Consider the following 19,954-nt stretch of genomic DNA (forward strand, 5'->3'; position numbering starts at 1 on the left):
TTCCTGATTGCTTCTCACTGTCATGGTTGTTTCCTGATTGCTTCTCACTGTCATGGTTGTTTCCTGATTGCTTCTCACTGTCATGGTTGTTTCCAGATTGCTTCTCACTGTCATGGTTGTTTCCTGATTGCTTCTCACTGTCATGGTTGTTTCCTGATTGCTTCTCACTGTCATGGTTGTTTCCTGATTGCTTCTCACTGTCATGGTTGTTTCCTGATTGCTTCTCACTGTCATGGTTGTTTCCTGATTGCCACTAACTGCAATGGTTGTTTCCTGATAGCTTCTCACTGTCATGGTTACTTTCAGATTGCTCTAACCATAATGGTTGTTTCTTTGATTGCTTCTCACTGTCATAGTTTGTTTCTGATTGCCACTAACTGCAATGGTTGTTTCCTGATAGCTTCTGTCATGGTTGTTTTAGATTGCCTCTAACTACAATGGTTGTTTCAGAGATTGCTTATAACTGTTATGGTTCTTCCTGATTGCTTCTCTCACTGTCATGGTTGTTTCCTGATTGCTTCTCACTGTCATGGTTCTTTTCCTTGATTGCTTCTCACCGCTGTCATGGTTGTTTCTTTGATTGCTTCTCACTGTCATGGTTGTTTCCTGATTGCTTCTCACTGTCATGGTTGTTTCCTGATTGCCACTAACTGTCATGGTTGTTTCCAGATTGCCACTAACTGCAATGGATGTTCTGATTGCTTCTCACTGTCATGGTTGTTTCCAGATTGCTTCTCACTGTCATGGTTGTTTTCGATTGCCCTCTAACTCTACAATGGTTGTTTCTGATTGCTTTCACTGTCATGAGTTTTTTCGATTGCCACTTACTGCAATGGTTGTTTCCTGATTGCTTCTCACTGTCATGGTTGTTTCTGATTGCCACTATTAACTGCAATGGTTGTTTCTATAGCTTTCACTGTCATGGAGTTGTTTCCAGATTGCCTCTAACTACAATGGTTGTTTCTGATTGCTTCTCACTGTCATGGTTGTTTCCTGATTGCTTCTAACTGTCATGGTTGTTTCAGATTGCTTCTCACTGTCATGGTTGTTTCCTGATTGCTTCTCACTGTCATGGTTGTTTCCAGATTGCTTCTCACTGTCATGGTTGTTTTCCTGATTGCTTTCACTGTCATGGTTGTTTCCTGATTGCTTTTCACTGTCATGGTTGTTTCCTGATTGCTTCTCACTGTCATGGTTGTTTCCAGATTGCTTTCACTTTCATCATGGTTGTTTCCTGATTGCTTTCACTGTCATGGTTCTTTCCTGATTGCTTCTCACTGTCATGGTTGTTTTCTGATTGCTTCGCACTGTCATGGTTCTTTCCTGATTGCCACTAACTGCAATGGTTGTTTCCTGATAGCTTCTCACTGTCATGGTTGTTTCCAGATTGCCTCTAACTACAATGGTTTGCCGCGGTTGCTTCTCGATTGCTACTGTCATGGTTGTTTCCAGATTGCTTATAACTGTTATGGTTCTTTCCTGATTGCTTTCACTGTCGCGGTTGTTTTCTGATTGCTTCTCAACTGTCGCGGTTTGTTTCCTGATTGCTTTCCTCACTGTCATGAGGTTGTTTCCTGATTGCTTTCACTGTCATGGTTGTTTCCCTGATTGCCACTTTAACTGCAATGGTTGAGCCTTGATAGCTTTCACTGTCATGGGTTGTTTTAGATTGCCTCTAACCACAATGGTTTGTTTTTGATTGCTTTCACTGTCATGGTTGTTCCTGATTGCTTCTCACTGTCATGGTTGTTTCCAGATTGCTTTATAACTGTTATGGTTCTTTCCTGATTGCTTCTCACTGTCATGGATTTGTTTCCTGATTGCTTTCACTGTCATATTTTCCTGATTCTTCATCACTGTCATGGTTGTTGTGATTGCTTATAACTGTTATGGTTCCTCTGATTGCTTCTCCCTGTCATGGTTGTTTTCTGATTGCTTCTCCACTGTCATGGTTGAGTTTCCTGATTGCTTTCACTGTCATGAGTTTGTTTCCCTGTTTCACTGTCATGGATTGTTTTCAGATTGCTGTCACTGTCATGGTTGTTCCTGATTGCTTCTCACTGTCATGGTTCTTTCCTGATTGCTTTCTCACTGTCATGGTTGTTTCCTGATTGCTTCTCACTGTCATGGTTGTTTTCCTGATTGCTTCTCACTGTCATGGAATTTGTTTCTGATTGCCACTAACTGCAATGGTTGTTTCCTGATAGCTTCTCACTGTCATGGTTGTTTCCAGATTGCCTCTAACTTCTAATGGATTTGTTTTGATTGTTCGCTGTCATGGTTGTTTTGATTGCCACTAACTGCAATGGTTTGTTTCCTGATAGCTTCTCTACTGTCATGAGCAGTTTCAGATTGCCTCTAACTTCAATGGTTGTTTCCAGATTGCTTATAACTTCATTAGCAGTTCTTTCCTGATTGCTTCTCACTGTCATGGAGTTTGTTTCCTGATTGCTTCCTCACTGTCATGAGTTCTTTCCTGATTGCTTTCACTGTCATGGATTTAGTTCCTGATTGCTTCTCACTGTCATGGTTGTTTCCTCCTGATTGCTTCTCACTGTCATGGTTGTTTCCTGATTGCTTCTCACTGTCATGGTTCTTTTCCTGATTGCTTCTCACTGTCATGGTTGTTTCCTGATTGCTTCTCACTGTCATGGTTGTTTCCACTGATTACTTCTTCACTGTCATGGTTGTTTCTGATTGCTTCTCACTGTCATGGTTGTTTCCTGATTGCTTCTCACTGTCATGGTTCTTTCCTGATTGCTTCTCACTGTCATGGTTGTTTCCTGATTGCTTCTCACTGTCATGGTTGTTTCCTGATTACTTCTCACTGTCATGGTTGTTTCCTGATTGCTTCTCACTGTCATGGTTGTTTCCTGATTGCTTCTCACTGTCATGGTTGTTTCCTGATTGCTTCTCACTGTCATGGTTGTTTCCTGATTGCTTCTCACTGTCATGGTTGTTTCCAGATTGCTTTCACTGTCATGGTTGTTTCCTGATTGCTTCTCACTGTCATGGTTGTTTCCTGATTGCTGTTCTCACTGTCATGGTTGTTTCTGATTGCTTCTCACTGTCATGGTTGTTTCCTGATTACTTTTTCACTGTCATGGTTGTTTCCTGATTGCTTCTCACTGTCATGGTTGTTTCCAGATTGCCTCTAACTACAATGGTTGTTTCCTGATTGCTTCTCACTGTCATGGTTGTTCCTGATTACTTCTCACTGTCATGGTTGTTTCCTGATTGCTTCTCACTGTCATGGTTGTTTCCTGATTGCTTCTCACTGTCATGGGTTGTTTCCAGATTGCTTCTCACTGTCATGGTTGTTTTCTGATTGCTTCTCACTGTCATGGTTGTTTCCTGATTGCTTCTCACTGTCATGGTTGTTTCCTGATTGCTTCTCACTGTCATGGTTGTTTCCTGATTGCTTCTCACTGTCATGGTTGTTTCCTGATTGCTTCTCACTGTCATGGTTGTTTCCTGATTGCTTCTCACTGTCATGGTTGTTTCCTGATTGCTTCTTACTGTCATGGTTGTTTCCTGATTGCTTCTCACTGTCATGGTTGTTTCCTGATTGCTTCTACTTCCTGTCATGGTTGTTTCCTGATTGCTTCTAACTGTCATGGTTGTTCCTGATTGCTTCTCACTGTCATGGTTGTTTCCTGATTGCTTCTCACTGTCATGGTTGTTTCCTGATTGCTTCTCACTGTCATGGTTGTTTCCTGCTTCTCACTGTCATGGTTGTTTCCTGATTGCTTCTTACTGTCATGGTTGTTTCCAGATTGCTTCTCACTGTCATGGTTGTTTCCTGATTGCTTCTCACTGTCGTGGTTGTTTCCTGATTGCTTCTAACTGTCATGGTTGTTTCCTGATTGCTTCTCACTGTCATGGTTGTTTCCAGATTGCTTCTCACTGTCATGGTTGTTTCCTGATTGCTTCTTACTGTCATGGTTGTTTCCAGATTGCTTCTCACTGTCATGGTTGTTTCCTGATTGCTTCTTACTGTCGTGGTTGTTTCCAGATTGCTTCTAACTGTCATGGTTGTTTCCTGATTGCTTCTCACTGTCATGGTTGTTTCCTGATTGCTTCCTGATTGCTTCTTACTGTCATGGTTGTTTCCTGATTGCTTCTCACTGGCATGGTTGTTTCCTGATTGCTTCTCACTGTCATGGTTGTTTCCTGATTGCTTCTCACTGTCATGGTTGTTTCCAGATTGCTTCTAACTGTCATGGTTGTTTCCTGATTGCTTCTCACTGTCATGGTTGTTTCCTGATAGCTTCTCACTGTCATGGTTGTTTCCTGATTGCTTCTCACTGTCATGGTTGTTTCCTGATTGCTTCTAACTGTCATGGTTGTTTCCTGATTGCTTCTCACTGTCATGGTTGTTTCCTGATTGCTTCTCACTGTCATGGTTGTTTCCAGATTGCTTCTAACTGTACATCATTTGCTGTCCATGATGAGTTCCTGCTGCTGACTACACTGAGCCACACGTGTCGATGTATTTCACGACATACCAGAGTCAGAGGTTAGCTTATATGTCATTTTTTAACCGATACTTAATGATGACATGGTGAAATGATCTTTGTTGCATAACGTAAGACTAACATACATATTGATGTGTTAGGCTCTATACTTGTGATATTTAAGATTTTTCCCTATCCTGACTCATGCTATGTTGCTTATCTTCCTTCTCCTTTCGACGGCTACATGGAAACTTGAATCCCTAGTTCCCTGAAGAGACTGAAAAAATCACTCACCCACAAGTTGCCTCCCTTTTCCCACCAAAAGCGTCCCATGTGACTAAAGCCTAGCTCTGTTCACTCTCTCCTTCATCACCCAAGCAGATGGTTGGGAGGTCACTATGGGTCCCATTTGCGGCTAATATGTTTCCTATTTCAGCCTGTCAATCCAAATTAGGGTCGTGAATTGTATTTATATACTTTATTTATATAATCATAACGATGTATTAAATTATGTAATTCTTTTTCAGAAGAAGTCCTCCTTGGAGTACATATAAGCATTAAAATGTCCATTTTAAATACTACGACAGTTGTAACTATATTTTTTAATAAAATATTTACAAAAACAAAAAACTCAGTTTGTCTTGTGAGACTACCCCTACAGGGCCCCACCGGACCCCCTACAGCCAAGAGCAGGTAACTCTTGCCGTCTACCTCGTACCTCACTTTTCATGCTGTTGTTCTGTTGAATAGACGTGCGTGGTGTTCGTTTCGAGTTTGCCCGCCTACCGATACGATGACTGTAAAAGAGTCTCAATCTGTATGTATGGTTCCTTTCTTTATGCACGGGGGTTAGATGGACTTCATATGTTGATATTCTCATTCATCTTTTGTTGTTACTTTGCCGTGGGTTCTCTGTTCTCAGGCAAAATAGCGGACCGCGCGATCGTGGCTTCCTTGCTATATGTTCTTGGTAGCTTGTAAGTAGGGAGTTCATATATTATGTTTGCATATTGTATGGTAGGCTTGCCTAAATTTCTCTTTCTTTTCAGCGAATTTGTGGTAAGTCGTTGTTGAGTAATTTTGATAGTGTTTTCGTATCACTCCACTTTACTCACTAGTATGTACACGCAGGTGTGGCTAGCCTTTTTTCTGCTTTGCATTATATGTTTAGTATTTAAATGGCTGTAAGCTTGTAGCATTTAAATATCACCCGTGCGTTTTATTTATTGCTATTTACTTGTGTTTATGTGTTTGCTGCTTCACAGTTCCTGCTAGTAACACTGGCATGGTTCTGTTTCTTGCAGTTTAAGCCCTGTGCATTGTGCCGTCGAAAAGAAAGGCACACTACCACCACAGGATGGCCATAAAGTGTGCCTCCGGTGTTAAGCCGAGGACGCTCACGACGATCAAGGACGCCCTTGCATCAGTATACCTGTTACATTTTGTTGTGTTATGTTATACATATACATATTTTCTAGGTTTACACATAACGTGGCTCATAGTGGCCGAGGTTGTGTTTTTTGTCTGGGTTTCTGCCCCTCATGCGCATTCTTTCAGGCATGCATAGTTTATTTTTTTCACTAATCTGCTTCAGGCGGGGGATAATATTTGATGAAAGGTTTCTAAGGATATCCCTTTATCGTTCCCCCGCAAACAATGTTGCTGCCTTAAATATTGACTCAATTGCTTCACTATTTCAGCAACATATGCTACAGCAGATGACTAAAATGTGAAGTCGATGATTGATAGTGCGATGTCCGGGCTCCGTCAGGAACTCGGCTCGCAATGTGTTTATCTCGATGGTCCAGGTGTCGTCCGTGAAATCCCTTTGATTGACACGTGCTGTCTGTGAGTTCCGTGTGAGCTGTGTGTGTGCATGTCGTCGTGTGGGTGGATGTGTGTGTGACGCATGTGTGTGGTGTGTGTGTGTGTGTGTGTGTGTGTGTGTGTGTGTGTGTGTGTGTGTGTGTGTGTGTGTTTGGCTGCGGCCTGAGCTCGGGGAACGCGCCTCCTCCCAGGCAGCTTGATCCTGGCTCCGGCTCATGTGATGGTGTTCCTTCGGCGCCTTGTGGCAACCTAGCTTCAGGCTCAGGTTCGTCTCAGGCGCCTGGCGCCGGCGATGCAGGTTTCACCCTGTCTTCGCCTGGTGCCCTGACTGGCGGTCGCCTCAGCGCCGACCAGCTCGGGGACACCTCGCTGCCTAGTGGTCAGTGCGACCTAGCTTCAGGCTCAGGTTCGTCACAGGCGCCTGGCGCCGGCGATGCAGGTTTCACCCTGTCTTCGCCTGGTGCCCTGACTGGCGCTGACCAGCTCAGGGACACCTCGGTGCCTAGTGGTCAGTCGGGGTTGCCCGGGAAACCTGTAGCGGCAGGTTCCTCTCGGGCACCTCGGCGCCCCGGTCTGGGTTCCACTGAGCTGCAGACCACCTCGACGCTCCTCGGCCTACCCGTTTACACCAGGGGAACCCTGCATTGCCAGGCTACTCCCATGTGTCTCGGGACCGGGGATAGGACTAGCACCGACCTGAGCTTCGGCTCTGGTACGGAGCAGATCCCCGGCGTTGTTAGCTCAGGTCTCGGCCTGATGTCTATCGATGCCCTGGCCAAGAGGCTGTTAAGTGTTACGGAGCTACCAATCACCTCGACGCACTGAGGTCTACCCGTGTACACCAGGGGAACCCTGCATTGTCAGGCTACTCCCAGGTGTTTCGGGATCGGGGTTTGAACTCGAACCGCCGACCCGAGCAGCACTATATATATATATATATATATATGTATGGGTATTTATATAGCGCTATAGGCTATGTTTGACTATATGCTCAGTGCACTTTGGGAGAGTACTGGAGGGGAACCCTGATTTATCAGGCTACTCCTATGTGTCTCGGGATCGGGGTTCGGTCTAGAACCGCCGAGCTTCGGCTCCGCGGATGCTCTGAACCCCGCGAGTAGCACTGACCCAGGCTTCGGCACTGGTAGGGTGCAGATTCCCGGCGCCGGTAGTTCAGGTCTTGGCCTGATTTCTATCGACGTCTTGACCAAGATGCTATCGAGTGTGCCGGATGTGTCTGTCACCTCGACCCTCCAAGGTCTGTCTGAGTGCTTGGGAAACCTGGGAAACCTTGATTTGTCAGGCTTCTCACATGTGCCTCGGAACAGGGTTCAGGCTCGTACAGTGGACAAGTCGATTATAGCTTCGGCTCATTTCGCTACTTTGAACTTACCAATGAGTAGGTTCGTCCCTGAGGCAAGTGCAAGATAGAATCGCGGCTGTGTTGCCTCAGGTGTTGTCCACGTCGAATACCCGAACCGTTGGAGTTTGCCTCCCGGAAGGAAGCCTGCTTCCAGCAAGGCATCCGAGACAAGGCCTCACACTCTACCGTCACTCTGCCGTTCTTTCCCCTTAACAGCTCAACGCTGTAGGCTCCACTCAGCGCATCTCTCAGCTCTGCCGAAGGAGCTGGTGGAAAGGGGAAAGAGCGCCGGTGGTTTTTTCCTCTGCGACTCTGGGCGGCATCTGACGGAGGTAAACTCTCATCTGGCTAGGGACTGCATTGTAGCTGTGCCAGCCAAATGATGAGTGCGGTTATTAGCCTATGGCACCCGGGACTGTTTCGAGGAATACGGAAGTCTGTCGAGCTTCTCTTTAATTCCTCAGGTGCCCAAGCACCGGCAAACGTTAAGTTGCCGACTGCAGGGATTTACTGTATTCTGCCACAAACCCCGGTCGGAGCGACACACACCAGGGAGACGGCAAAAATACTACGTACCGAGATCCAGTCTCTGCTGGGCAAGGCAACCAGCGTGGTGGTTTCCTATGGTCAGGAAAATGTGGGGTTTATTTCCTCGTTGCCATTTAGAACGGAATGTTTAGACACATTCTCATCTGAGAGCTGTACAAGTTAATAGAGGTACTGTCCTTCAAGATGGAGACACCGCGCTTGGTGATCTCATTTGTCGAGTAAGGGGATTGGCGCACGTCAATCGACCTCGAGGTCGCATACCTCCTTGTTCCATTGCACCCTGATTTCAAGATTAGCCTTCGGTTCTTGTTTAACGGAACGTGCTACCAGTTTCGTGTGCTCCCCTTAGGCTACATTATGGTGTCAAGGGTGTTCACCAAATTGAGGTTTATTACAGCCCAGATAGCCAGATCGCAGTGCCGGTGTTGTCACCCGTACCTAGGCGACTGGCTCATCGTGGTTTTAGAATAACTGTTGAGTCTGGGGACCTCACGATCAGTGTTGGTCACTCTTACGAAACTGGGCCGAATTGTCAACCTCACGCAGTCAGGAGGACAGACGTCAGGCGTCTCTCAAAGGGGCTCCCCCTGGTGACACCGTCGCTCTCAGTCCAGCCAGATACATCCCTACCGGGTTAGGGCAATGTGTTCTGGGCGACCTGCGGTCTCTTGACGACGAAGTCACAACCTGCACATCAATGTGCTGGAATTGGCAGCAGTCAGGTTGGTGTTCGATCCCGCACGCCGGGATTCGAATTACCTTTTCGGCCACACATTCTCACTCTAAACGGGGCGCCACACCCAAATCCTCGGATTCACTTGGTGGCTTGGCCTATGTCGGGTCTAACCCCCGACACGCGGAATTCCTGCAACCATTGCAGACACAATTCTGGCTTCGAGTCGGGATTCGACACCCGTTCAGTGTGTTGACAGGTGGGGCTCGCTGGTGTGCAGGTAGGGGGATTTCATAATCCCTATTCTGCGGATTTCATTCGGATATTGGAGTTACTATAACCTCGTTTTGGTTGAGAGCCTTATGACCTCCACCATTCCCGGGTACTCCATGGCTATTTCCACGTTTCACACCTCGTTCGAAGGTGCTCTGCCTAGGCAGCACCCTCTCGTACAGCGCTCCGTAGCTGGCATGAACAGGGTTCGACCGCCTCGGCAGCAACCCAGCCCACCTTAAAATTGCCAATTATTCTCAATTGGCTGTCTTTTCAAGTATATCGTCTCTCTCACTTCACTTGTTGACGTGGAAGCCGGCTTTACTTGTTGTGGTGAGCTCCGGTAGAAGGGTCGGGTACATCCATGCAATACCCACTGACCCGACACTGACAGTATTTTATACTGATTATGTCCGTATTCGCCTCCCGGATACCTACCACTCTCAGTTCCACGTGGCTGCTCATATCGAACTTCCACCCCTTACCCAGCCTTCCACACCGGGGACCAATCTTTCGATTGCTCACCCGTGACTGTAACGAACGAACAAAAGGGATCCGTACGGGTACCCATGTGTTCTGTTTGGTGGCGGGAAGACTGGGGAGTCTGCTAGCAAGCGGACTTTATTTCGTTGGCTTGTTTCCATAATTGTTTGGTTACAATGCTAAGGTTTACCTTCCCCCGAGGGGTTGAAGGCAGACTGGGTAGGGCAGATGCCGCTTTGTTGGGAATACACAGTGGCACTGCTCAATGAAGAGATCGGTTCTGTCGCTCTTTGGAGCCGGCAGAACGCCTTCATTCGCCATTACCGACTTGACACGCATTCTAAGGATCGTGCTCGGTTCTGTCTTTCGGTTCTCTCCAGTGGAGAGTGTCCTGCCACCCTGACCAAGTTAGTAACTGGTCATTGGTATCGGTTCTGTGTTCAATGTCGATATGGTTCATATCACTACATCGTATTAGCCTTACCACCCTTTCGGGTTGGGTCGGGTTTGGGTGTACATACGTCCCTTACGTCCTCTTCACTTAAAGGCAAGAGGACGGGGTCGGTTTTGAATGCTTTTAACCAGTCATACGCTATTAACCCGTCTTACGACGGAATTGGGTACGAACCCCCCACGGGTCACTGTTTGGTATGCCTCTCTTCGAGCCACATGTCACGTGACCAGTTTAGTGTAATGGTGAGTCAACACATGTTCGGCTACGCTTTTCGCTATTCAGGGGATTTTTGTACGCTTACAGTTTTTTCCCTCTTCTCGAGACTTCTGTATTTGGGAGTCTGTGTTAATAAGCTTTGTGGGATGGTGGTCTACACTTACCCTCCTCACGCCGAGAGTGTTTGGTGGGGGTGTTTTATCCTGTTTTTCACCCGTACAATGCATGGCGTTTGTACTCAGTCGATTTCCTCAGAAAGTTTTTAGTGAGGCTAATAATTTCTCGGGGTCCCGGCAAGCCCTATTCCAAACAGGAAGGGTGCATTCGAGCATTAGTTTGCAATACTTATTAGCTCGACTCCTGGGTTATTGGCTTTTTAGCGTTTAAATATTTACGCTTTCCCTACCCTTATACTTCTCGCCACGCTTCTCTGGCTGGGGCTATATTAGGGTTGGGAGTTGTTTCGGCATGTCCCCATACATTCCTTTCCATTGTAATGGTTGGGGACGGGGTTTTATGTCATAATTGATTTCAGACAATTGACATATAAGCTTGGGCTCTCTAGTTCACGCCCCCGTCTGATTGACATCAGCGGTCAGGTGGCTCGGTAAGTGTTTTTTCTATTTCCGTATAGGTTATAGATTTCACTCCACCACGGGTTTAGTTGTTGCCAGACAGAATGCCACTCCCATCTCAAATATCTTTGGGAGTCTGTCATATGCTTATATGTACCCCAAGGAGGACTATACAAACCTGTAGAGGTTATGAATTCTTTGAAGAAAGTCCTCCTTTGGGTACGGCCAACCGCCTCCCCTCATTCTGTCTGACACGTTCAGCATGAAAAGTGAGGTACGAGGTAGACGGCGAGAGTTACCTGCTCTTGGCTGTAGGGGGTTTGGTGGGGCCCTGTAGGGGTGGTCTCACAAGACAAAACGAGTTTTTTCCTTTTGTAAATATTTTATTAAAAAATATAGTTACAACTGTCGTAGGATTTAAAATGGACATTTTAATGCTTATATGTACCCCAAGGAGGACTTTCTTCAAAGAATTCATAGCCTCTACAGGTTTGTATAAATTTCTACTAATTTTGAATTTTCACACTCCATTTCAGATGACTGTCTAAACATGGTAGCATGTTGACAATGCAGGCTATGTATGTCAGCAGCTGATCCACTCCCTGTGTGTTCTTCAATAATTCATGTTCCTTAGTCTCACTCTGTAAATACTAAATATTGTGCACATTTATCCCAATTTCAATAAATATTTATTAGCATGTTTACACAAGGTCATGGAGTCAAACTATCATGACAGCAGGGCAGCTACAGATAAGGGTTGCTCTCAGACATCTGAGTGTGAGTGTGAGTTGTCTGAAATGATTTAGAGATTCCCTCCCGTCTCTGTCACTGTTACAGAGACAGTTACTCGGCTGAACTACAGAGGCTGGTTAAAAAGAAGAGAGCATCTGAATCGTCTAAGAAGTCATCTACATCGAAGACAACATGTTCACATCATTCATCTAGATCAACTAGATCAATGAAGTCTCCGTGTATAGCATTGGATGAAGTAGATGTATCACCCCCGGCTCTCAAAACGCAAATTACTGTGATTAGTTCACAAAAGACGACGACAACCAACTCTTTAGGGTTCGCAGAAACAACTGTCAGCTGTTCCAACGTCGAGGAAAAAACAGTCATCTCTATGTAGACCTTCCTCCACACCATCAGGGTTCGCGAACCCGCCGGTCAGCTCTACACAGTTTGCGGAAGGGTTTGCAAACCCGTCCATCAACAATCAACCAGCTGTGTCTCAGACTACTGATTCTACAGGGTTCACAAAAGGGTTCATGAACCCATCAGTCAGTAAACAACCAGCTTTTCCTCAGTCTACTGATTCTACCCATGTCTCTACACAGTTCATGAACCAGTCAACGAGCAGTCAGTCTATTTTGTCTCTACCTGCCCTGAGAGATATAGAGTCCGAGAATGCGTTTGCAAACCCATCTGCGCAGACGACCTATAAAAAGCAGCATCACCAGCGAAGCAATATGCCTTCATCTACTCCACAAGCATTCGCGAACCCTCCAGAGAATACCAGGCTATCGTTGGATCAAGATTTTGTGGCAAATGTTACCAGACAAGTTGTTCTAGCCATGTTGCAACAACAACATTCAACGGAATAACATAATCCTCTCAGCCACTCTATTCCAACGGACACTATCGGCAACTCCATTCAAGATAAAGCAGTGACCTTAGATGTTAGCGACCATGAAATGGAAGATACATCTATATATACAGACTCAGAGGTCTTATCATGGATTGCAGATGATCTACCTATAAGCAGAGAACTACTGCATTGTGGAGGAAGATTTAGAAACGCTGACGATCCCATCCTATAAATCCAATATCGCAGGTCCTGTCTAACCTCAAGTCAGCATTCGTGAATGCTACCAAATCTCAAGGGCAACATACTCCTGCATTTAATGGGAGGAAATTTCCATAACACAGTATGGAACCTTTCTTCAGAGTGCCGGACATAGATGACGACTTCTATCTCCTCAGCGACTCTAAGTCACACAGCTATAGAGTGGACGATAAGAAGCTGGCACATCTTGACACAACTATGAGAAGGAACTTCTTTGAGTTGGCTAGATCCCGGGCCATCAACAAAGGCTTGACTAAGACATTCCAGAACCTTAAGAGAGATACTGAAAGAATGGTCTTATCAGCACTCGTCACACAAAAGAAAGATAAGGAATTTATGTCTGACCACCTTGCTTCTACATCGGTGGGCGTGACCTTACTTCGGCATCAAGGACTCCTCTCAACCTGCAACTAGCCAGATTATTACACCAAGTGTCTCTACTACGTAAACCTTGGGCAGCGCCAACTCTATTTGACGGCAGTATTCAAGCAGCGTCTGGGGAAGTATGCCAGGACTCCAAGGATCAAATGTTGATTAGATCCATGCAGACTATGAGTTGCATGTATCGGCAGACATCACAACGAGTACAATTCCGATCAAATTTCCCAGGCACACAGGAGGCCAGAGATAAGAAGGCATCAGGATCTTGAGGGGGCAAACCTGTAAATTTTCGCCGCTCATTCGCCAATTCAAGCGGACGTTCTGGGAGAGGCCGATTCAGGATTTTCCCGATCCTCTCGTCAGTGAAGATCAGGTTCGGAACGACTGGTCCATTCCACCCCCAGCCGTTCCTGTACAACCATCAACCATGGGTGGACGTCTAGGTTACTACTGGGAGAACTGGAGGATCCTTGAAGACGACTACATTCTACATGTACTGCGTGAAAGATACGAGATCCTGCTCAAGGTGACACCACCTGTCACTGTCATCCACAGGTATACCAATACCCCGAACTCCAATACATCAAGTTGATGGATACCAACTCACCTCTACCATTAAGAGCATGGCAGAGACTACTCAGTCTCCTCACATGAGCAAAGGCTCTTCCATGCAGAGGAAGGTTGCAGTTACAACCACTTCAACACTTCCTACGATTTCATCTCGACAGTGTGCAGAATATATCCATCCCTCAGCACCTGAAGTCATATCTACTCTGGTGGACAGACAAGTCGAACGTCTGCGACGGGACTTATTTGCAAGAGCCAGCCTACAATCTTCATTTCTTTGTCGACGCTTCTCTACAAGGATGGGGAGTGGACTTCAACGAAGAGGTTGGAAGAAACTTGGTCACTGAAAGAAAGAACCTTGCATATAAATCAACTGGAATTCAAGGCGGTTATCGATGCAGTTCAACATTGGGCGCACCTTCTAAGGAATCAAGTCCTTATGATTCACACGGACAACATAACAGTAGTGTAATTTTATGTTCTTTTCAGGGAACTAAGGATTCAAGTTTCCACGTAACCGTCGAAAGGAGAAGGGAGATAAGCAATATAGCATGAGTCAGGATAAGTATAAAATATCAGTTTTATCATAAAGATTACATTTTCACTAAAACATGCTGTTTGCACTGGCTCTTGTGCTTAGTGCCAGGCATAACCAGACCGAATTCTTTGCCTGTGGAAAGGAATCAAACTGCTGTAAACATTAGTGTAACAATGTATATGACTGCAGATTTACCTAGCCTGTCTGATGGCAAGGCCCACCCTTTTGATGAGAGTGTACGGCGTGTGGAGCGAGGGTCCCGCATCGTGACTGTGGTCCCGGAGGACACAAAGCTGGTGCTGCAGATGCCGAGGGGGAACCTGGAGGTCATACATCCACGGGCTCTCGTACTCTCAGCTGTCCGCAAGTATCTTGATAGGTACTCACACACTTTGTCAGCATCTCAAAATGTTTCTACTGACATACATTTTCACAATTTCAAAATATGGATTTTATTGTTAGTATACACAGTAGTCTGTGTCTCTAAATATAATTTTCCTTTAGCACTTCAATTTAATTCCAGTGTTCCTAATAAGCATGTGGTAGGGCCCACAAAGGAGTGTAAGACATTATTTGCAGGTTGCAGTGATATGTCATTGGAACATTGCTGTATATTTATACTGTAAAGCAATATTCACTCTCTAACAACTGGGTGAAGTCTCTTCCGACTGGCAGATTTTCACTGATGCTTCAGTCTCAACCAACAACTGTCAGTGTGCAGTGAATCTAGCCTGATGGGACTATTATTACCCACACATCTTGGAAGAACCAGTGAGCACTGAATGTGGCAAACACCACCTTTGGCTTTACCAGTCACGTGAAATGAAACAAAAGGGAATGTAATATATCATGTATGCTTAGGATTGAATATGAAATATCTTAGACATAATCCTATTTGCATTAACGGAAGTTTAGGAACATGGTTCATTGTGAACCAATCGAGTGTCTAGCATCTGAAAGCATCTGTAAGCATCTCCTCAGAAACCACTGGACCAGTGATGCTGAAACTTCACAGGCTTGCTCCTATTAATGCCATTTCTTTCGACATTCATTTCTGGTGTCCCCGCTGAGATATTGCTGGAATATTCACTCTCACTCACTCACTCACTCACTCACTCACTCATTCACTCTTTTGACATTGATCTGACCTCAGTACTTCACCAGATTGAGAGCAAAAATTATTTCATCATTATTTAGTGGTTTTGTTCAAAATGTAATCAAACTTGGTGTATGTTAAGTTAGTAGTGAGTCTGTTTCTGATTTTTCAATATATGAATTATGACTTTTATTTCATCTTTTTCTGCACTTTGACCATGGTCCTACATTCTTGCTGCTTTGTCAAAGTTTTCTCTGACAAATCTCATAACCATTAAAGCTAAAGCCACATAGAAAAAGCTTTTTACAGCCACTGTTCCACTGTTTCTGCTCATGTAATTAATGCTTTTAAATTCTCTTAGAGTGTAATTTAGGCTCTGTAATCATCACTTCAGGAAGCTAGACTTTGAATGTATGTTTCTTTTTGTGATGACATGTGGTTTTGTTCCAATTATTTGTGTTTTAGTGATTTGTGTTTGTGAAATATCTGAAATATTGCATGACATAAGAAAACTTCTTCTTCTTGCAAGTTGTGTGAAATAGTTTTAACGTTTTTGTATTGTAACAGTGTTATACATAATGGTACATTCACACAGATTCAAACATGGTGGAAATGTAATTTCATCGTTCATATTTGGTAACACTTTGGTCATCAGTATTAACTTTACGTAAATAGTAAAAGTGTTAAAATTCTGCTGTTGTGGACATTTAAAACTTGTGAGTTCATAGTCAGGTGAGCTACACTGGTGTGGCACAAAATACTTTCCATTACATGTAATCATCTAGAGGGAATGACAAAATGATAGAGTAAACACAATTCATACCACGAAAAAGAGTGTGTTATCTTGAATGTGTGTGTCTGTTGTTGTGCAGGCAGCAGTACAAGGATGCATTCCTGGCAATGCGGAAACATCGGATCAACATGAACCTGATGTACGACCATGACCCCCAGATGTTTTGCGATCACATCCAGCTGTTTGTATCTCAAGTGGAGGCAGTAAACCATCTAAACCTCTTCCTCACCGACCTCCAGTTAGTTCATATTATTCATACATCTTCAGTTTGTCCTGTCTCACTGGAAAATCTTGCATGCTCTTTCTGATATAAAAGATACTTCATTGGTTCTGGGGTTTTTTGCACATGAATGTGATCTAAGTTCTGCTGAAACTCATTTCCTTGATCTATGGAGTCAAGTTTGGTAAAACAGAATTCTTTTTCAGAAGAAGTCCTCCTTGGGGTACTTATAAGCATTAAAATGTCCATTTTAAAACCTACGACAGTTGTAACTATATTTCAATAAAAATATTTACAAAACGAAAAAACACATTCTGCGTTATGAGACCACCCCTACAGGGCCCCCGCGGGGCCCCCTACCGGCAAGAGCAGGTAACTCTAGCCGACAACCTCGCACCTCACTTTTCATGCTGTCGTTTTCCATGTGAGACGTGCGTGTTGTTCATTGGAGTTTACTACTTCGAGCCTTGGATATGAGTGCTAAAGAATCAACTAATGTATGTATGGTTCCTTTTTCTCTCGCACGAGCCGCTAGATTGAATTGTAGGTTGATTTTTTCATTCATGATTGTTGTAACTTTGTCGGACAGGCTCCATTTTCCAGCCATGTGGCAGGCAAGATGGCGGTCGGTTTGGCTGCCTTCTGTCCTACGTTTGTAACTTTTAGTGTTACATAGCTAGGTCGGTGGGTATTTTCTTTTAGATTTACTTTTGTAGGCTTGCCTAATGTTTTCACTTTCAGGCATGTAAGGTGAGTTGGGTAAGTTTTTCATATTTTTTACGCTGTATATGTTACGCAGGGAGCTTGCATTTTGCCTCCTGTTCATGTTACATGTTAAAGGGTTAAAATCGCATTAGCTTTGACAAATGGTTTATCGCCCGTGCGTATTCTGTTTTGGTCTTACTTGTTTTTCATATTTGTGTGTAATTTAGACTGTACATCAGTTTCCATTAAAATGGTTCTGTTTGTTACAGTTTCACCCGTGCGTTGCATGTGGTGCCATGTTGCCACCCCAGGATACACATGATGTTTGCCTCCGTTGTTTGGCGGTAGATCAACATGATGATCTGACTTGTGAGAATTGCAAGATTTTCTCACCCAAGACTACCAAACGTCGGTCTGCCGATTTTTTGTTTTACAAAAATTTGCTGGAGGCGGGGAAGACTTATGGGCTCAGGACCCACCCTCTAAAGCGGGTAAAAGCAAGAAGAGTTCATCTTCTGCTAGCGGGGGTGGGGGTAAACGGGCCAAGACGGCGGAGAAACCTTCTTCCCCTATCCCCTCCACTTCTACTCAATCTGATTCCGCACCCTTACATATAACAGTGTTAACCTCTATTTTGCAGCAACAGATGACTTCGGTTCGCCCGCTTATCTCGGACGCGATGTCCGGTCTCCGTCAGGAGATCGGTATCCGTTCGGGAGTTAGTGGCGCTCCGGGGTCGTCTGTCGGGGGTACCCCTACCTCAGGCTTTGGCCCAGGGACGGTTCTACCCCCGGAGGGGTGCTTGCCTTGAGCCTCGGCTCTGGCGACCTCTCTGCTGGTGCGCCTGTGTCTGGCCCGAGCTTCGGCTCCGGTTCAGCGCAGCGTACTAGCGCTGGGGCTACGGGTCTCGTACCGTTGTCCACCAGCCCACAAGCTGGGGTTACCCGAGCGTCGGTGTTACCGGTCGACTCGGTGCCTTCAGGTACTCCGGGGAATCCTGTTTCGGCAGGCACTTCCCTGGGTTCTCGGCGACTTGGCTCGCCATTCGGTCGTGCGCTAACCAGATGATGTCTGCAGTTATGGGCCTCCGTCGGTTGTGGCTGTCCGTGGCCAGGTATTCACCGGCTACTCAGCAGGCGCTGCTGTCTCTGCCATTCAGGATGGGCTCAACCCTGTTCCCGGGGGCATTGACAGTAGTCAGGGAGGCTGCGGAGGCGGTTAGCCAGTTTAAGGACTCAAAGCCCTTACTCGAGCAACCCCTAACTTCTCGCGCCCGGCCTTCCGTCCTTGCCTCCGCTTACCCTTCCTCTTCAGGAAAGGAAGCGCCGAAGTGGACGGCTCCACTTCAGGCACGTAGAGGCAAGGGCAGGGGTAGAGGTAGGGGCAAGGCTGCCTCCTCTCAGCAGCATTTTCAGAGGAAGGGGAAGTCGGCCCCGGCTTCCCAGTAAGCATTCCTCCGGAGCCCTTGTTGGTCCCGGCACAAGCAGTTGTTACACTGCCGACTGCCGGGATTCACTGCCTCTTACCCGACGTCCCTGTCGGCGGCCGGCTACCTCTCTTCCTTCGGGAATGGGAGAAAGTCACTTCAAATCCCTGGGTCCTGTCCACACTCAGGGATGGTCATATGCCACAGTGGAAGCGAGGCCCTCCTCCTTTCTCCGGGATTCGTTGCACGCCAGTGCCGAACTCTCAGGAGAAGGCAGATATTCTCCGTGCCGAGGTCTAGTCGTTGCTGGACAAGGCAGCCATAGAGGTGGTTCCAACGGGCCAGGAAAATCAAGGGGTTTACTCAACCTATTTCCTGGTTACCAAGAAGGACGGAGGGTTCAGGCCCATTCTCAATTTAAAGGGTCTGAACCGCTTGCTAGAGGTACCGTCCTTCAAGATGGAGACACTGCGTTCAGTGATCTCATCTGTGGAGGCAGGGGATTGGCTTACGTCAATCGACCTCAAGGACGCGTACTTTCATGTGCCAATGCACCCCGAGTTCAGGAAATACCTCCGGTTTTCCTTCGACGGGAGGTGCTATCAGTTTCGTGTGCTCCCCTTCGGCATTACCCAACGCCCAGGGTGTTCACAAAACTAATGTTAGTGCCAGCTCAAGTCGCCAGGGCACAGGGCAACTTTTGTTACCCGTACCTGGACGATTGGCTTCTCAGGGCGCTTTCCACTCACTTGAGTCGGGACTCCACACAGACAGTGATGGATATTCTCACCAGGTTGGGTTGGGTCATCAACCTCAAGAAATCCGAGCTGGTTCCATCCCAGGATCGGGTTTTCTTGGGGGTGAGATTCGAGACACAGCAGGGCTTAGTCTCTCTGTCTCAAGACCAAAGGGTTGTTTTACAATTCCTTCAGTCCCCCAGAGCCTCTGCTCGCACATGGCTTCAGTTGCTAGGCAACATGGCGGCGACGGTGGACGTAGTTTGGCGTGCGCGTCTGAGGATGCGGCCAGTTCAGCAAGCGTTAGCACAGCTGTGGTCACACTCGGGGAGTTACGAGACTATTCTCCTAACTCCGGAGTGGCTTATCCCTCACCTGAGGTGGTGGACTGGCGCCGGGAATCTCACTGGAGACCCCGGTGCCTACACTCACAATTCAGACGGACGCCTCCCTCACCGGACTTTGGGCCGTGACCGAGGCGACCTTGCACATCAATGTGTTAGAGTTGAGAGCGGTCCGACTGGTATTCGAACGCTTCATGGAGCAGGTTCGGAATCGTGTGGTTCGTCTAGAAATGGACAATCAGACTGGCGATGTCCTATATCCTGAAGCAGGGCGGTACGGTGTCTCCGTCACTCCTCCAGGAGGCGTGGCAGTTTCTACTGTGGTGCGACCGGTTCAACACACGGGTATTACCTGTGTATCTTCTGGGGGAGGACAACGTGCGTGCAGATGCACTCTCACGTCGGATCCTGGCCCCTCACAAGTGGTTACT

The 19,954-nt window shown here is 46.3% G+C and overlaps 1 protein-coding gene across 1 annotated transcript in view; it reads left to right on the top strand.

Annotated features, from left to right (window-relative positions):
* The window catches only part of LOC124268384 (putative elongator complex protein 1), a 97,737-nt gene that overhangs the window by 45,922 nt on the left and 31,861 nt on the right, over positions 1 to 19,954 (top strand). Inside the window, 3 exon segments of the mRNA XM_046703355.1 lie at positions 4,417 to 4,519; positions 14,392 to 14,581; positions 16,171 to 16,329. Of these exon segments, the coding sequence (XP_046559311.1) occupies positions 4,417 to 4,519; positions 14,392 to 14,581; positions 16,171 to 16,329 (452 nt within the window).

The sequence above is a fragment of the Haliotis rubra genome, unplaced genomic scaffold (assembly GCF_003918875.1).
Source record: "Haliotis rubra isolate DU_JTF1 unplaced genomic scaffold, ASM391887v1 Scf1009, whole genome shotgun sequence".
Lineage (NCBI taxonomy): Eukaryota > Metazoa > Mollusca > Gastropoda > Lepetellida > Haliotidae > Haliotis > Haliotis rubra.